This window comes from Gouania willdenowi, chromosome 1, assembly GCF_900634775.1.
Source record: "Gouania willdenowi chromosome 1, fGouWil2.1, whole genome shotgun sequence".
NCBI lineage: Eukaryota > Metazoa > Chordata > Actinopteri > Blenniiformes > Gobiesocidae > Gouania > Gouania willdenowi.
In genome coordinates, this window is record NC_041044.1 from 23,011,643 (window position 1) to 23,028,971 (window position 17,329).

General features: G+C 37.4%; 3 protein-coding genes across 3 annotated transcripts; all 3 read right to left on the bottom strand.

Moving 5' to 3' along the window:
* Positions 1–1,455: 1,455 nt before the first annotated feature.
* On the bottom strand, positions 1,456–2,781 carry LOC114469148 (E3 ubiquitin-protein ligase Topors-like). The gene has a single exon (XM_028456362.1). The coding sequence runs from the start codon at positions 2,592–2,594 to the stop codon at positions 1,614–1,616; it is 981 nt and encodes a 326-aa protein (XP_028312163.1). The 5' UTR covers positions 2,595–2,781; the 3' UTR covers positions 1,456–1,613.
* Positions 2,782–3,642: 861 nt separating this feature from the next.
* Positions 3,643–10,925, bottom strand: LOC114469137 (E3 ubiquitin-protein ligase Topors-like). Its single transcript, XM_028456351.1, has 2 exons — positions 10,779–10,925; positions 3,643–6,447 (listed from the first exon to the last, which is right to left on the bottom strand). The coding sequence occupies exon 2, from the start codon at positions 6,442–6,444 to the stop codon at positions 4,126–4,128; it is 2,319 nt and encodes a 772-aa protein (XP_028312152.1). The 5' UTR covers positions 6,445–6,447; positions 10,779–10,925; the 3' UTR covers positions 3,643–4,125.
* A 2,588-nt stretch (positions 10,926–13,513) lies between these two features.
* On the bottom strand, positions 13,514–16,190 carry ndufb6 (NADH:ubiquinone oxidoreductase subunit B). Its single transcript, XM_028452569.1, has 4 exons — positions 15,913–16,190; positions 14,093–14,185; positions 13,811–13,855; positions 13,514–13,668 (listed from the first exon to the last, which is right to left on the bottom strand). The coding sequence occupies exons 1-4, from the start codon at positions 16,090–16,092 to the stop codon at positions 13,603–13,605; spliced, it is 384 nt and encodes a 127-aa protein (XP_028308370.1). The 5' UTR covers positions 16,093–16,190; the 3' UTR covers positions 13,514–13,602.
* Positions 16,191–17,329: the final 1,139 nt, after the last annotated feature.

Below are 17,329 nucleotides of genomic sequence, written 5' to 3' on the forward strand. Positions count from 1 at the left end.
TCCGTGTGTGACAGCTTTTGAAAACTCTGGGTTGCCGCTGTGTTCGCCTCTCCTTGCTTCCTGCTGCACTGGTGCGCGCTCTCCTTCAGTGCTTGTGACATCGCCTGAAAGGTCTGCTTACGGTGGAATGTGTGTTTAGACCCCACGATTGACGGGACTCCTTTATGGGCTGTTTTATTGTGTAGCTGTGGCTGTGTGCGCCCTCCTCGCTCTCTGCTGCGCCGGAGCACATCCGCCTTCAGCCTGTGACAGGTACACACACCCCATGTCTGCTTCCTCTGTCATTCATTCAAATATTATTTCTAAATAAAGGTTCTTTTTATAGTATTTAAGATTTATTGAATTTGATCTGTTTATTTACTCAGTTTATAGTTTGTACTTTATTTCTGTGTATACATCAACCCATTGAGTGTACTCTTTTTGATATCAAGCTGTTATTTCTCTTTTGTAAATTACTTGTTTAACCTCTGGTTTGTTATTTCACTTGCTGAGAGCCAATAGAGGTGGTCCTGGTGGAGGGTTGTCGTGTGCTGTGTAGTGCTTGTTTCTTGTCTCCACGTGTTCCTGCGTGTGTGTGTGTGTGTGTATTTGTCACCTTTTAGGTGTGTATTGTCTTGGAATCTCCCACTTTGAACCATTGTTTCCACGCTGGTAAGCCTCAGCACTGGTCATTGTTGTTAATTTACTTTTGTTTTATAAAGACTGTTTTTAAAATATATTTTTGTAATAAACATGTTCAACTGGGAACACGTCTGAGGCCCCTTTAATCAACGACCCTGGGGGCCTTGGGTTATACATGAATTATTTTCTCTGCAAATCATTAAGTACCCTATGTTCTTTTAAATATTACGATTTCCTTGGGTGAAACTCCCCAAGGTGGAGTTGTCATTACAAATAATATTTCCATTTCACCACTATAGCATTTACCTTTTTTCTCAGATGTCTGCATTTATTTGACAGTAGGGACATTTTGAGTGTCACAGCAGGAACAAAAAACACAGAAACAACATTTTAAAGTTAGAGAAGGCAAAAAAATTATATAAAGTTCCTTATCAAGCTTCTCTGTCTGAGTTTTATCACTTCTCTGACATTTGTTTGTTGCACAATAGATTTATATGTATATTCACACATACCTGTATTATGTATATGGTTTTATGCTCTGCTGGAGTTTTAGGATTTGTCACTGAACAAAATTCAATGTATCAGAAACAGTTCTCACATAGAACTTCTCTATAAAGCAAAATCTACTGCTCTACCTAATCGATTATATACTAATAAAACAAGAAGACACACATTTACTTGATAACATCTGTTTAATAAAACGTAAAACTAGTCTATTCATTGTAAACTCCAAATTTCCTGCTGCAAACAGGAAATGCAACCCCAGACTCTGCAGAAACATTTTTTTCCCCTCATGAATGCAAGTGGCAAAATTCATCAACATTATCCCTGAGAACATCTCAAACAGAAAAACATCAAACACCCATTTAGGCATCCAAGGTCAGAAGTCATGTCATGGTACATGTCTCATTAATAGCACCGCTGCCCTTGATGTCACCATTATTGGCAAAGGAATCACTGTCACTATCAATGGTGATAATGCCAGGTTAGTGCTAATCTGTATGCTCTTTACTTTTCTTCTTCTTCTTATGGTGACGCCTGCTTTGCTCCTGAGCTTCTTTATCATTGATGAGCTCAACACTGAGACTCTTGCTATCCTTTCTTGAGCTCTCTTTGGACTTTTTGTGACGCTTCTCTTTGTTTTTTTTCTTGTATTTTGTTGCCACTGATTCACCTTCTTCATGCAGGGAAGACTCCTCTAAATGTCTGGTTTTGTATTTCCTTTTCCCACCAGGTTTATCATGGTGGGATTTTCTTCTGACTGAAGGGGAGCGACTGCTGGAATAAGTCCTGGATCTGGGGCGTTTCCTGCCCCGTCGATGTGACTCCCTGCTGCGACTCCTGGAGTGAGAGTGACGATCTGAGGACACATGTTCAGTGGCAGACTCTGACCGATGCTTAGTTCTGCTCTGTTTAGCGGTGCTGGAGTGTGATCGAACGGGTGTTTCATCATCACCATAGACTGCATGCTGGTCATAAGCCTCCATATCGAAGGGTGCTTTGGCAAAACTGATAAACTCATGCAGAAAGTGATCCGTATGACCATGAAGGAAAGGCCTGAGCTCTACTAGAATAGCTTCCACCTTAATGTCATTTGTTGTAATGCGCGACATGATGATCTGCTGAACACTGTTCACCCAAGAGCTGTGGTCCCCATAAAGCACCTTCAGCTCTCGTGTCAGCCAGGGAATCAGTCTTTGCAGACAAGCAGGGTCTCTGAAGCGGCCGTCGTCAAGAACGTTTTGAACCCACACACCTCGTCTGTAAAGTTCTTTCCTGAAGTTTATCATCTCTTGCTCTGTGACATTGTTGAGAGCTCTGCCTTCACTGGCAGCTTTCCTCTTGGCCGCTAACTTCAACATAATGGTCCGGATATAACGACCTTGTGATTGTTGGTGACGACTTGTTGAAGCCTCAAACATTACTCCGTGGTCGCGAGCTGCGGAAGTTGGTCCTCTCCTCTGTAGATGCATTCCAGTCACAGTTGTACGATAGGGTGTTTTAAAGATATCAGACCTCCGTTAGTCGTTTCTGACAGTCCTACGTGCAGTCACTACTGTATATTCTAGGCCGCTTTCATCTTTAGCCTGGGTTACCATGGCTACCTGCCAACATTTAGCTGTTTTCCAAAGCCACATTTAATGACAGTTGGCGCATCGTGAATCACACGTAAGCACATTAATATTTGAAATAGGTTTAAAAAATATTTCATTTGTTGAAATCGGTGTTGATAAAGATGAATGAATTAAGGCAAGACTTGCAAAAAATAATAAAATAAAATAAAAAATACTAAATGACGTGTGAATCTGGGAGTTACACTAAGCCAAACAGCAGTGCTTCTGGTAAAATAACTAATTATTAAAATAAAGACAACTACTAATGGCTACAAAATTACGGGAAAATATGTTTTACATTGTATTTCAGGTCATTAAAGACAAGAACAATATATTTGTACTGTTAAACACAGTTTTAAATGCTACACAACAACACTACCACAGTAAAAACTCCCCCCGCCACAGGCTTTATGCTGCAGTTAATGACATTGTAGCATCCACAGAGCGATGCTTCCAAACTTAAAATGATGAAAACTTACTTGAAATCATCCATGGTGAACTTTCTATAAGAAGCAAACACAAGAAAGTTGTACGGAACATTTGCTACACACTGATGTCATACCTGACTTGTTTCAACATAAAATGAACTCCACCTAAGTACATTATTTGAAATACAGAATTAAAAAATATTTTATTTGTGGAAGTCAGTGTTGATAAAGATGAAAAAATTAAGGCAAGTATTCCCCCCCCCACAAAAAAAAAAAAAAAACTATATATATATATATCTGTATATTCACACATACCTGTATTATGTATATGGTTTTATTTTCTGCTGGAGTTTTAGGATTTGCCAAAGTCACTGAATAAAATTCAATGTATCAGAAACAATTCTCACATAAAACTTCTCTATGAAGCAAAATCTACTGCTCTACCTAATCGATTATATACTAATAAAACAAGACACACATTTACTTGATAACATTTGTTTAATAAAACGTAAAACTAGTCTATTCATCGTAAACTCCAAATTTCCTGCTGCAAACAGGAAATGCAACCCCAGACTCTGCAGAAACATTTTTTTCCCCTCATGAATGCAAGTGGCAAAATGCATCAACATTATCCCTGAGAACATCTCAAACAGAAAAACGTCAAACACCCATTTAGGCATCCAAGGTCAGAAGTCATGTCATGCACCAACACTGGTACAACTGCTTGCTGAATTCCCACATTTCTTTAATGTGGAAAAAACAAATTAAAAGAAACATAAATAGGTGAAATTAAAACATTAAACACACCTGTTATTTGAAGAGGCTTTTGGATTAATGATTCCTGTTTATCTATGCTTTATTGATGTAGTTCTGTTAAAAAAAAAAAATCAATAATTGGAATGGTATTTTTACCAATCCCTTTTTGGTGATTTTTCCAGTCATGAGTAATTCCGTCAATTTATTCAATCTACAGGATCGGGTGCTGCTAAATCCACTGTGGTACATTTCTCATTAATCCCACCATTATTAGCAAAATCACTGTCACTATCAATGGTGATAACATCAGGTGAGTGCTTATCTGTATGCTCTTTACTTTTCTTCTTATGTTTCTTCTTCTTCTTATGGTGACGCCTGCTTTGCTCCTGAGCTTCTTTATCATTGATGAGCTCAACACTGAGACTCTTGCTATCCTTTCTTGAGCTCTCTTTGGACTTTTTGTGATGCTTCTTTTTGTTTTTTTTCTTGTATTTTGTTGCCACTGATTCACCTTCTTCATGCAGGGAAGACTCCTCTAAATGTCTGGTTTTGTATTTCCTTTTCCCACCAGGTTTATCATGGTGGGATTTTCTTCTGACTGAAGGGGAGCGACTGCTGGAATAAGTCCTGGATCTGGGGCGTCTCCTCTCTCGTCGATGTGACTCCCTGCTGCGACTCCTGGAGTGAGAGTGACGATCTGAGGACTTGCAGCTGTAAAAATAAGACTCTCTCTCTGCACAGTGCATCTCACTGACACCTCTGTCCTGGTTGTAATGGCGGTAGGACTGATATGCGTGATCACTTCCCTTCCTTCTGTAACTACCACTGACTTTTGTGTAGGCTTGGCCACTGGAGAAATAGTGACTGCGTTCAACTGAATAATTGCTGACATAGCTATGGGGGATCCGTGGACTGTTGCTAGAAGGCCAGTGCCCTCTAGATTTCGACCTCCTCCTCAGTCTTTGTTCTCTGTCCTTCGAGTGGTGCCTTAGCCTGGAATTATTTCTTGATGTTAGAACCCTCTCTTCATCACTTCTGTCTGACCACTTTAAAGTGTTTTTTCCTCTTTTTGATAGCAATTGCTGATGAAGGTCTGTCTCCGTTCCTTCTGATGCACCCGAGCCACAGTGATTACTACTGTGTGAAGCTGCAGGGCTGAGACTGGAGAAGCGGATGTGTTGAGATAAAGGCGGTGCTTCCTGAGGTACATCTTCAGAGGCAGACTCTTCAGAATCTGAGGAAAGTTGAACCAGCTCAGGGGTCCTCTCTGCTGCAGGTTTAACAAAACTCACAATCACACAGTCATCACTGTCAGAGAACACACTCTCCTCAGGAGGACGTTCACCCTGGATTATGTTTGTTTGGCTGTTGGGACTCGCTTGCTGTTCTGAAACCTCATTCTCTTGTGTCTCCTCCACACTGCTGTCAGAATCCAGAACTGACCGATGCTCAGTTCTGCTCGGTTCAGCGGAGCTGGAGTAGGATGGACCGGGTGTTTCATCATCCCACACAGAGTGGCTCAAAGAAGATAAGGAATATCCGAGAGGATCCAAGTTTTCATCATCCTCAGAGATATCAATTACAGATGAGTTAGAGCTGCGGTCTTCATTTGAGGAAGGTTTTGGGTAGTCATAGACTGCATGCTGGTCATAAGCCTCCATATTGAAGGGTGCTTTGGCAAAGCTGATAAACTCATGCAGAAAGTGATCTGTACGACCTTGAAGGAAAGGCCTGAGCTCTTCTAGAATAGCTCCTGCCTCCATGTCATATGTTGTAATGCGTGACATGATGATGTGCTGAACAATGTTCACCAAAGAGCCGTGGGCTCCATAAAGCACCCTCAGCTCTCGTGTCAGCCAGGGAATCAGTCTATGCAGGCAAGCAGGGTTTCTTTTGTAGAACTCAGCTGAGATGTCTCTGAAGCGGCCGCCGTCACGAACGTTTCGAACCCTCACACCTCGTCTGTAAAGTTCTCTCCTGAAGTTTATCATCTCTTGCTCTGTGACATTGTTGACAGCTCTGCCTTCACTGGCAGCATTCCTCTTGGCAGCTAACCTCATCATCATGCGCCGGATATAACGATCTTGCAATTGTTGGGGACGACTTGTTGAAGCTTCAAACATTATTCCGTTGTCGGGAGCTGCGGAAGTTTGTCCTCTCATCTGTCGATTCACTCCAGTGACAGTTGTACGATAGCGAAACCGGACACCTTGAAAAGTACCAAATGAGCCATTATCCACCGGCCGCAGGTCAAACCTCTTAAAGTCCTGCTCTGATTTGATGCTGTGATAGATGGAATTGAATGGTTGTTTGCATAGGGGACACTCTGCCTTGTTCTTGGACCACTCATGAATACAACGAAAACAGAACTTGTGCAGGCAGAGGTCCACATAGGCAATGTTGTTAAAGGTGTCCAAACAGATGGGACACTTGGAGTCTGGAGACGCCTCTGCAGACATGGCTTTGCTTAGTTTTCTCCTCCTACACCTCTGATTCTGTTGCAGGGCAAACTTGACTGCTGACATGTTCTGATGGAAAGACAAATAACAAGGGATTAAAAACCAGAAATGTACCAATACATATTAAACCAATGTATGAAACCAGATCAAGGCTTCTGATTCGCAGCCATGCATCAGGCTGCGGTGTGGTCCTGTTAACAGAGGGCTACGTGCAACTACAGTGTCGATGTGACAGAAACACAAATCACACTTACGTTCACCATCTCAAACTCTGCTCAGAAGACATTTTAGTGCTTAGATGTATTGAATACAGCTGCTCCTTAAGTCTGCGGACAAGTTGGTCCGTTTCCAGACAAGTGCACGTGCTGACGATAGTGTTTGCTCACATCTTTGCAACATCCTGTTTTGGTCGGCTTGTTTCGGTGAGAAAAGTGTTTCGGCCAAAATTTGGTGCCTCACCAATATTTATTGAGGGTTTTTGTTAGGGTCTTGTAAATGTATTTTTATGTATTTATTCCATGTAGGGCTGAAACAATTCCTCAAGTTATTCAAGTGATCACTAAAATGTGTTGAGGAAAAACTATCTGACTTGATGCTTTGTTGAAGCCACTTCTGCTTTTGATGATATCATGCAAAATAGAGAGAGACCGACGGCGGCCAGCACCAGGGAGGGCAAAGAAAACGACGTAAACTGTCAAAAGTGTGGGAGTCCCTCCGCGCTCACCTCCGTCGGTCCCACTTGAAAGGTGGATGGGTTCAAACAAAAGGTGCTCTGTCCTGAGTTGTTTACCACACATCTAGATGTAAATACCATGAAATAAAAGCTGGAATTTTTAACTTGTGTCTCATATTCATGTTTTGATCTGAAACCCAAATGTCTTCGGTATACAACAAAAACAAAGAAATTGAACTTGCCGTTCCAATACTTTTGGAGGGGACAGTCTTTGTTCAGAGCTGTATGTAAGTTACGAAAGAGATTAGTGGGAGATCTATAGTCAAAAACATTCCCACTGGTAAGAATATGTTGCTGTTAGCGGGAGCTCATCGATGTTGACGCCGCTAACACACGCAGCTCTGCCGTCAGTCTACCTGAAGCTGTGACGAGCAGTGATACATCACGCACCGCTACTTGGTTAAGACCAGACACCCACCCAACAAAGTGAACCAGTCTAAGTTCCTTCGTCAGATCCACCCAAAGTTCCCACAAACACGTTGACACAGATATACCTGCTCTACTAAAGATTATTTAAATAATAGAGTATTCTATCAATTATTCGAGTAATCGGATACAATTTTTATTTTTTTTATTTCTTGAACTTAATTTAATAGTAATACAAATAATAATAGTCAGTTAAATGAACAACCAATTATATTCCTCTTAAGACAAACATTTTTATTGGCAGACTTAACATAACTGCACTGGCAGCGCTAAAGAAAGAAAACAGTATATTTGGATTGGATTAAAAGCGGAGATCAGCTTGTGGAATCCTTCATCCTCCACCATGGACAATGGGCACATGTCTGTGACAATCATGTTTAGAGCTCAGCAGCTTAAGCAGTTGATAATAGAGCCCTCTGTACGAAGCAGTCTAAAGTACCACTCTGCGATTTACTGGGGGAAAAAAAAGTAATAGTGTATAAATAGATATTTATTCATTGATTAATAGGTCTAAATTAATGGCTAATGTTCGGTGTGATATGGTGTGATCTACAACTGATAACCCTACTCTCTGCAATACAATTAAAATGAATAAACCCAATATATTGTCGTTAATATAACATACCTAAACAAATACGTAGACAATGAGCAGGTCTGACAACCTCTGGTGTGTTTGTGCCTCACAATCATAACAATAACGTGAAGGAAGTGTAAAGTAACTGTAGCATTTTATTTTCTGCGTAATTTTTTTAACAACACTTCACTAATACACTTTTCACATAATGCCTCGCCATGTGGCCACTACAACTATTTCCCCTGTTAATCAGCCATTATTAGCTATGTGTATGTTCTTCACATGCCGCAATCTACACTAGCAATCACTGCTCTAAATTAAATACTTTTGTGAACGTGACTAACATTGGACTTACCTGTTGGGTCCACTCGGCAGGCTCGATACATACAGCGCATGCTTTCTGCTCGGGTGCGGTAGCTGTGATGGAAAGCTAATTCTGTGTAGCAGTACACACACTGTACTGTTTGCATCCGATTTATTTTATAATGGGCCCACACTTTCAACAGTTTACATTGTTTTCTTTGCTCTCCCAGTCGCTCGCCTCGTCTGTCGCCATCTCCATTTTGCATTCCGCACTGTGCACGGATGTGAAGTCATCAAAAGCGGAAGTGGCTTAAACGAAGCATCAAGTCAGAAAATTTTGCCTCAACGCATTTTAGTTACTGAATTATCGAGGAATCGTTTCAGCCCTAGATAAAAGCTAACGTGTCACACGTTATGTGAAACACATTTTGGCATAAATCTATTGTGACTATTCATCCGTCCCGACATGTGAAACGCAATATTTTAATTATAATTTATGTGTTCACAGACAAAGCTGGCCCCATTAGACAGTAATGTGATTATTACACCAAAGTATCCCATTAGTACTGCTCTCAGTAGATTACTGATTAAATCATCAAGTCTGATCTGGTTTAAGTATAGGAAATCAGTGAGATATTTATCAACCAAACTTCATGTAACTCATTATCAGATATAAAATAAACAAGATTCAGCAGCAGTGGTTTATATTAAGCAGTAAAAACACTAATGTAATTATTTTTGCTTTTCATTTATCTAATATGTTTTAAATAATTTCATTATAAATGAGGAAATAAATCAATAATATACAATAACATTAATGGAGTGACCCATATGCACAAACATGTTTCATAAAATATCAGCCCATGAGCTCTTTGAGTCAGTAGCCATTGTAGCGTTTTTGTTTTTATTTAATACATAAATGCAATTACTGGAGCACATTCTATGTTGATGTATTCAATTTATTTTGTTTGTAAGGAACCCGTTTACACTTTAAGTTGGAAATTGTTTTTTATCGTAATTTGCCCCAAGCCAAATTTAAAAGAATGTAGAAACAGAGCAAATAATTGTACGATTTGTCATCCGATTAATCATTTCAATAATCGATGACTAGTCGACTACTAAAATAGTCATTAGTTGCAGCCCAATTACACTTAAATAATGCCAAATTTTGAGTAAGATGGCTCTTTCTATGCTTTAAGTAAAAGCAACTCTTTTGTTGGTTTAAATTTGTTACTACCAGAACCTATAAAGCAGGTAAGCAACATCTTTGTCACTTTTTTAAAAAAAATATTTTAACAAAGTGTTTCTGTTATGAGTAGTTGTTGTTCAAGACCACATGCACTTTGTATTATTCAATTTATTTCTTATTGTGATCACAGTTTTTCTTGGTAAAAATATAACTATTATAAATGCATTATTTTGTCCTGTCATTGTTTTATTTCCTTTCTATAAAACATGCTGTCAGAGTACAACAGGGTCACTTTCACAGGTGTGAGGATTTAAGCAGGTGGGTTAAAATAGCAATTCAATAATTTGTGCTTCAAAACAAAAACTAAAAAAATTGCGATTAGTCGACTGATCGGAAAAAATTAATTGATAGATTAGTCGACTACAAAAATAATCGTTAGTTGCAGCTGTAATCGGGACACCGCTAAGTTCATATAAGCCATTTATTTTACATACAATATGTAAAACAAGCCCATATGCTGGTCAAAAATTCAGAAAATGCCTTGATTATGCTGCAGTTTTGACAATTATTATTAATCATGCTTGCCCTTTACTTACTGTTTACATTTACATATTTAATCATTTTCCCATTGCTAATATTCAATTATATCGTATGTCTTGTAACAGGTAAAAGTAAAGTTACACATTGGGACACAATTACCGTAGTTTCCGGACATTTTTAAGATTTAAATAGCCGTCATCTGTCTCTACAACACATCACACAACACCCCTCTATCATGCATGAATAACCTTTAACAAACTAGTTGAATCTGTGACAACTGGTCCCTAAACAAACAAAGTATAACCCAATTATCGGTGGGTTCCTAGTGTATTACCATTGGTAGGCTAGCTCGACAAGCTAGGCTACATGCTCGTAGTTCTCCTCAGAAAAGTGAGCTATGTTGAAAAAATAAGGCACAAACAGTAACGCAATCAGACTCTTGACACTCGTTGACAAATTTTACGATATCGAAAATACACAAAAGTACTTATTTTCAGCCCAAAACGTGGTTTACAGGCAAATCCCCCTGTTAGCTAGAGTTAGCAGGGGAGCTACAGGGAAATAAGTAAGGCTAATGCTAACTCTTCGAGAAAGCTCGAACATTAGCGGTCTCCAAAAAGTTATCGTATATTTACCTCTGTCTTCTTAAATTGCCCACATCAAGCGAAAACTCGTTGATTCTATATCACTGAGAGCCCCGAACTAAATGTTGCTGAAGGAAGATTTCTTTATCCCTCTTTTCAACATGTTTTTCAAAACGATATCCGCATTTTCACAACAAAAGCATCGTTTTCGTAACACAATCAAACACAGATTTCAAAATAAAAGTGAGTGGCTACATTAAAAAAAAAAAGGGCCCATAATCATATCGTGAAAATAATACTAACTTAGAAAACACTAAAACTAAACACCACCATGTATGTAAAATATTGGTACACTGTAAATGATCAGGAATATTTTATCACACAATGTGATCCATTTTAAATTTTGGTGACCTCTATTAAGTATTAACTAAACCTGTATATATGGTAAATTCTACATACACAAATTCACCAAATCTTCCCTCTTTGTAAACTTTCTTTGAAAATGTAAAGAATATATCAAAACTTTGTCCCTTATTTATACAACAAAAAAAAGCATCAAAACCGTGACAATATACAATATTTTTGAAATGTAATAACTGATCTACCCCTTTTATTTAATTTAACTGTATATGTATGGCTCTTGCTTGCTTGTCATCTTTCTGTGTCTGTTTATACACTTCTGACTTGTTGGAAATTTGTATTTTTCAAAAAAAAAAAAAAAAAAAAAAAATCAATTGACTTATGGTGAATTGAATCAGAGGTTGGACAAACTCAGGAGTCAATGCTCTATTTAATGCCTGCTTTTAATATTCAATCTATGATAAAGCGCTATATACAATCCAATGCATTATTATTATTACTACAAAAATAAACCTTTGCTTTAATTAAAAAAAAAAAAAAAAAAAAAGCCCTTTTCAAGCATGAAAAAGTTTGAATGTAAATAATTATTTGACACCCGAAAATTGCATTTTTGGTGAGATGATTTAAGTCATCTTTTTTGTATTTGAGCCATGTTATGGATCCCTCATTTGTGTCTTTATTTATCAATCACAACATTTTATTAATTTTTTTGGAATGTTATGATGTTTTTGTTGGATAATAAAGACACAATCTACCTCTATACCTCACAGCATGAAAGTGGCTTGATGGCATATTCATCATATTCTGGTAGTTATGAGTTATTTAAGGAAGCATTTTAGAAACATCTGGTTTAATCTAATCTAATCTGTATTTTCTCTTCTACCAACACAAAATGCCATCAAAAGCTTGAGTGGTTGGACAGTAAATATTTTTGCCAACTTATGTCCCACAGACCTTCACTTGAACCTCCTAAAACAAAAATACAAAGTACAATCACCTTTATCAGCTAAAAACGATCATGTGACCCCAAAATCTATCAATTCAGTTGAAAATGTATTGTTTCTGGGTTTGTTGATTGATTGTGACAGCTGGAACCAACCTCAGCTTATCCAGTACGATGAAAGTCTACATCATCAGGCTTTTATAGATCCAACACTTAAAAACCATCAGTCTGTACTGTAAACAATCACACTTTAATCGCAATCACAATTTTGGTTGAAACGATTAAATAAATCTGATCGTCGACAATATTTACATTTAAAATACAGGCTCTGCACTCTGTTATAATGTATTTATTTCGTTAGCCTTTGGTACATTTTAAATTCTTGGATTAATTATTTTTTGTATATATATTATTTGAAGCTTAATTTTTGCACTGTAAACTGTACACATATTTCTTGTTTATAAGTAGTGTAATAAAAACTGATTTTTTTTTTTGTCCTAACATGATAAATAATTGTGATTATAATCGTGATTACAATATTGATCACAATAATCCTGATTATCATTTCGTGCAGCCCTAGTCTGAAACACAGATATAATCACCTATAACAATAATAATTTTGTTTTATTTAAAAGCACTTTTTAGGCCACCCAAGGACACTTAAAAACAATAAAACAGACTAATAAAAACAGTGCAATACATTATAATTGCTGCGTTCACACCGAATGCGTCATCCGCGGCACTAGTCGCATGAAACGTACCACAGGATCAAAAAATTTCCCCATTTGCATCATACGCACATCTGAAGCAAAGCCCCACCCACCAGCGACACATCCAACTCGGTGAGTTTCACTGCCTGCTGAAGGGAGGAGCTGTGCTCCTTTTTCTCCTCTCAAACATAAACCACCAGTGAAAAAAGGCGGCGGATTAGCGGCTAATGCTATCCTAGCTCAGTGCTGACTTTCAAAGATGAAAACTACATAGAGAACTTTTTACTGCTACTACTACCTCCTCGCTAAATCCTTCCTAGTCCTGTCCCAGTTATAAAGGCAGTGTCATACAGCTCCAGGTGGTCACACACAGCTTCTACTCCATGGTTGAATGGGTGAACAAACAGGTGTCCGTGTTGACGACCTGACATCATCGCCAACCAAGACTCTGATTGGCTTTCGTCATGCGAAACGGTCGCAGGAGTTCAATATTTTCAACTCTTGCGAATGTGCTCGCACGGTCAACGCACTTGATGTGCGGATCGGACCGCGCTGCACCGCCGCATAGGAAAGATTTCGCATCTGGGACGCATCTATCCATTGACTTTGTATGTAATCTGGACGTACGGACATTTCGTGATGCATCCGGTGTGAACGAACCATTAGACAGAATAATACAAAAATAAAAAATAAAAAAAAACAATTGGCGGGATTACCTTTATGTATTACTGGAACATTAAGTAGCACTGTGAGGGAAAAATCGTCACAATCACTCACAAATGTCTGGAAGATTTTATTTGCATATACACAGTTTTTTTTTTTTTACAGTAGAATACGAGTCAAATAACTGAAATAGTTTCCTTCAATGGTGACTATGGGTCTCTGGAAAATCTGCAACAACTTGGCCCGTCTCCTGAATGACGTCACCCTAAGCACCAAAGCAATAAGCACAAAATAGTAACAATTGTTTTTTGGGGGACACAGATGTTTCACAATGGCTTTCTGCATGACAAGTTAATATTAAAAGATCAAATAAAAAGATAAACTACACATTAATGATTGATACTTACAGGAAACAGCCTGGGCTTCAATTCCACAATGCCATAAGGCCTTGTCTGAAAGGAACATTACATTTATTTTTTTAAATATTTCTACCAAACATTTAAAATAAAATACAAACTTAAAAATACCAGATTAACATAATTTATAATGTAGATATTATCATTAAATAACTCAATGAATAATACTGAATGACCTCGCTTTTTTTCTTCACTAAACACATTTAACCAAAACAAACTAAATTTGAACAAAACTGAGAACAACCGATACAGAATGATTTGGGGGAAACTTACTGCGACGTGATACTTGACGAAATAGTGAACGAGCCAGGCAGGGATCAACAGTCGTGTCAAAGTGAAAACACTGCCTTTGTAAGCTTTGTAGGTCTGCAGGAAGAAACAAACAATATAAATATTCCTACAGATTCCTTCAAACTGAACTTCAGGTTTGTTTTATTCCAAGTAAATCAAACATTTAAACAGAATTCAATTTGAACTTCTATTGTTTTTCATTTGATACATTTATCATACCTTGCTGTGTAAAAGGTAGTCTTTAACAGCGCATACACATTTTGTCTGAAATGTTCATATTGGAAACATTAAACATTTGACTCTGGCCATAACACTTATTTCATGGCACAAATCGTGTGATATTCTGGATTGATTAATACAGGCGAAGGCTGTCGTCAAACTGATATTTAATTTAACTGGCGACACTAACTTTATATACTCCTCAGTGACGCTCCGATCCCTCTATTATTTCTGCATTCACATCACTAGTCATTGGCATTTGTGGGGTCTTTATCAGTGATATTCCTTAGATTAAGAGGAAACAACCACATACTACAGGTGTCCTGATCCAATATATTGGTATCGAATATCAGTCTCATACCAGCAAAAAAAAAAGGATAAAATGTCAGATAAAAGCACTCCAATACATAATTTGCTTTTATTGGATTTTTTAATAAGGTATTCTAAACTACTTTTATTTTTGTTTTATTAAATTGTAAAATATTCCTATGTTTAAGATGAAAATGTATGTAACCCATTGTTTCTCTTAGGGGTGTCCGGATCCGATATTAGCCCTAAAACAAATTTCGGATTAAAATTTCCGGATTCTCCACTCCCCCCACAACTCATTTTTTAATTTATTTTATTAAATTGTAGAATACTGTAGATATTATGTTGAAGGTTAAAATTCATGTAACCAATTGGTTTATAATAAATGGGTCCGTTTTCCTCATCCCTACCGTTGCTGACTATTGTTCTCTGATTGAGTAACATCACTTGATCAAGACTTTTCTAACATTCCACACTACAAAATAAGTATTTTTTTTTTTTATTATTATTCAAGGAAAAAAATAATAAAAAAGTATGTATGATTCATACTGATATCGGATAAATATCAGTATCGGCCGATGCGCAAGGCTGCAATATCAGTATCATATCGGAAGTAAAAAAGTTGTATCAGGACATCTCTAGTTTCTCTAACATTTCACACTTAAAAAAAAGAGTAATAAATGTAGGATTCGTGCAGCTGGTATTGTATCGGATCATTTCAGAAGGTGAAAAGGTTGTATCGGGACACTTTTACTTTATGCAGAGCAACCATCACCACAATGAGTTTTGTCAAAAGTAAAAAACTAAGTTTATAAAAAATGCTGAGCATTTGAAACCTGCTTTTGACATTCATTGTTCCACAGCCACAAAAATTGGTCAATTTTATACTGGAGCCCTAAATACAACCATTTCACACTGTAGCTGTAACATAATATATATATTGTTTAATTTTAGTGGCTGTGACGAAAGGAGCTGTTCCTTCAAAAATAAATCAGAATCAAATAATAATAATAATAATAATAATAATAATAATAAATACAAAGAAATAAAAGTATATATACATATGTAAACAGATTTTTTTTTAAGGTCCATGGTAGTGGTGGAAAAAAAGTGACAGGACACTGTGGTTTTACTGGACTTTGTAGTTCAATTCCTATATTTCAAAATAAAACTTCGCGCACCCAGCCTCCCTTTCTTAGGAAAAAAACAGCGGTTCTGTTTTTAAATGAGCGTCCAATAAGATGACATGTTTTGTTTTCTTGTTTACAACTCACGTAAAGCCTCCAAAGGCTCTTTGGCTCCAGAAAACCAGCCCAGAACTTGGCCACGGCTCCGGGAGGCTTGGCCTGAACCACGGGTTCCCTCGGACTGAGCTCCTGGTCCTTCAGCCACTGCCTCCGCAGCTTAATGATCTGCTCCATACGGAGCTTCTCGTCCGGTGTGTAGCCAGACATCTCTTATGCTGGATGTTCAACCTCAGGTAGGCCTACAATGACACCATGGAGGACGGAGAGCAACAATTAGACGGATATGACGTAGTGGGGTTGGCAAGTGCTAGTGGCGCCGCCTGCTGGAGGGAAGAGGATATTGTCAGTAAAGGCAACATGAACCAGTTTCAACCCTAACCCCAAAACAAATTGTATTTTTGTTCATCAATCAGATGTATATGGAAACCCGTTTCCGCCACTAATTTAGTATTTATTTATTTATTTTATTTGTTTTTACTCATTGTGGCAAGGCATAATCTGTGCAAATTTCCCTTTGTGGGTCTAATAAAGGTTGTCTGATCCTGATCATAATTATGAGAAAGAAAGTCATAATTATGCGATAGAAAGTCACAATATGAGAAAGAAAGTCATAGTTATGCGATAGAAAGTCATAATTATGAGAAAGAAAGTCATAAGTATGCGATAGAAAGTCATAATTATGAGGAAGAAAGTCAAAATTATGAGATAGAAATCCATAATTATGTGAAAATTATTTTTTATGTAAATTTGCAAAGAAACAAATACAAAACAATACAAAAATGTGGACGCCCGTTTCTGCCACTAAAAAAGAAAAAAGAAATCACCACGGCGAGTCATAAATATGAGTTAGCAAAGTCATGATTAAAAGACAGAAAGTCATAATTATATATTATTATATATTATGCCGTTTTTAGATTGAATTTTTTATTGTGTACAGCGCTTTTGTCAACTTAGGTTGTTGTAAAGCGCTTTAGAAATAAAACTTGATTTGGTTTGATTTTCATCTGATAATTAAGAGATAGAAAGTAATAATCATGAGATTCAAACTGAGCATTTGCAGCAGTCTACTAACACTGACTGGTACCATTCTTAATTACACTTTAAATAATAATTAATTCAAAACACATATTTTGGCTGTTTATTCAGTTCTTAGAATTCAACAATTGGTACAAAGTGTAGAAAATAGTAGAAGTACATAAATAAATCTTTATTGCAAAATGATTCCTTCACATTTTTATATGTTTCTTTGCAAATGTACAATAAAATAACTTTACAAAATTGTGACTTTCTATCGCATGATTATGACTTTCTTTCTCATACAGTAATTAGGACTTGCCATAGTTATTTTTTTTTTTTAGTGGCGGATCCAACGGACTTCCATAGATGTACTACAGGTTTTTAAGAATTGTGGAAATAAAAACATGTTTTACATGTCTTTTTCTTT

What these genes read in the sequence shown, in the direction of transcription:
- ndufb6 (XM_028452569.1), bottom strand. Translation starts at nt 16,092, where the DNA reads ATGTCTGGCTACACACCGGACGAGAAGCTCCGTATGGAGCAGATCATT. An exon ending in AGAGCCTTTGGAGGCTTTAC is followed by an intron (nt 14,186 to 15,912) that starts GTGAGTTGTAAA and finishes TTCTTCCTGCAG; the next exon opens with ACCTACAAAGCTTACAAAGG. An exon ending in TGAAGCCCAGGCTGTTTCCT is followed by an intron (nt 13,669 to 13,810) that starts GTAAGTATCAAT and finishes TTTGGTGCTTAG; the next exon opens with GGTGACGTCATTCAGGAGAC.
- LOC114469148 (XM_028456362.1), bottom strand. Translation starts at nt 2,594, where the DNA reads ATGCATCTACAGAGGAGAGGACCAACTTCCGCAGCTCGCGACCACGGA.
- LOC114469137 (XM_028456351.1), bottom strand. Translation starts at nt 6,444, where the DNA reads ATGTCAGCAGTCAAGTTTGCCCTGCAACAGAATCAGAGGTGTAGGAGG.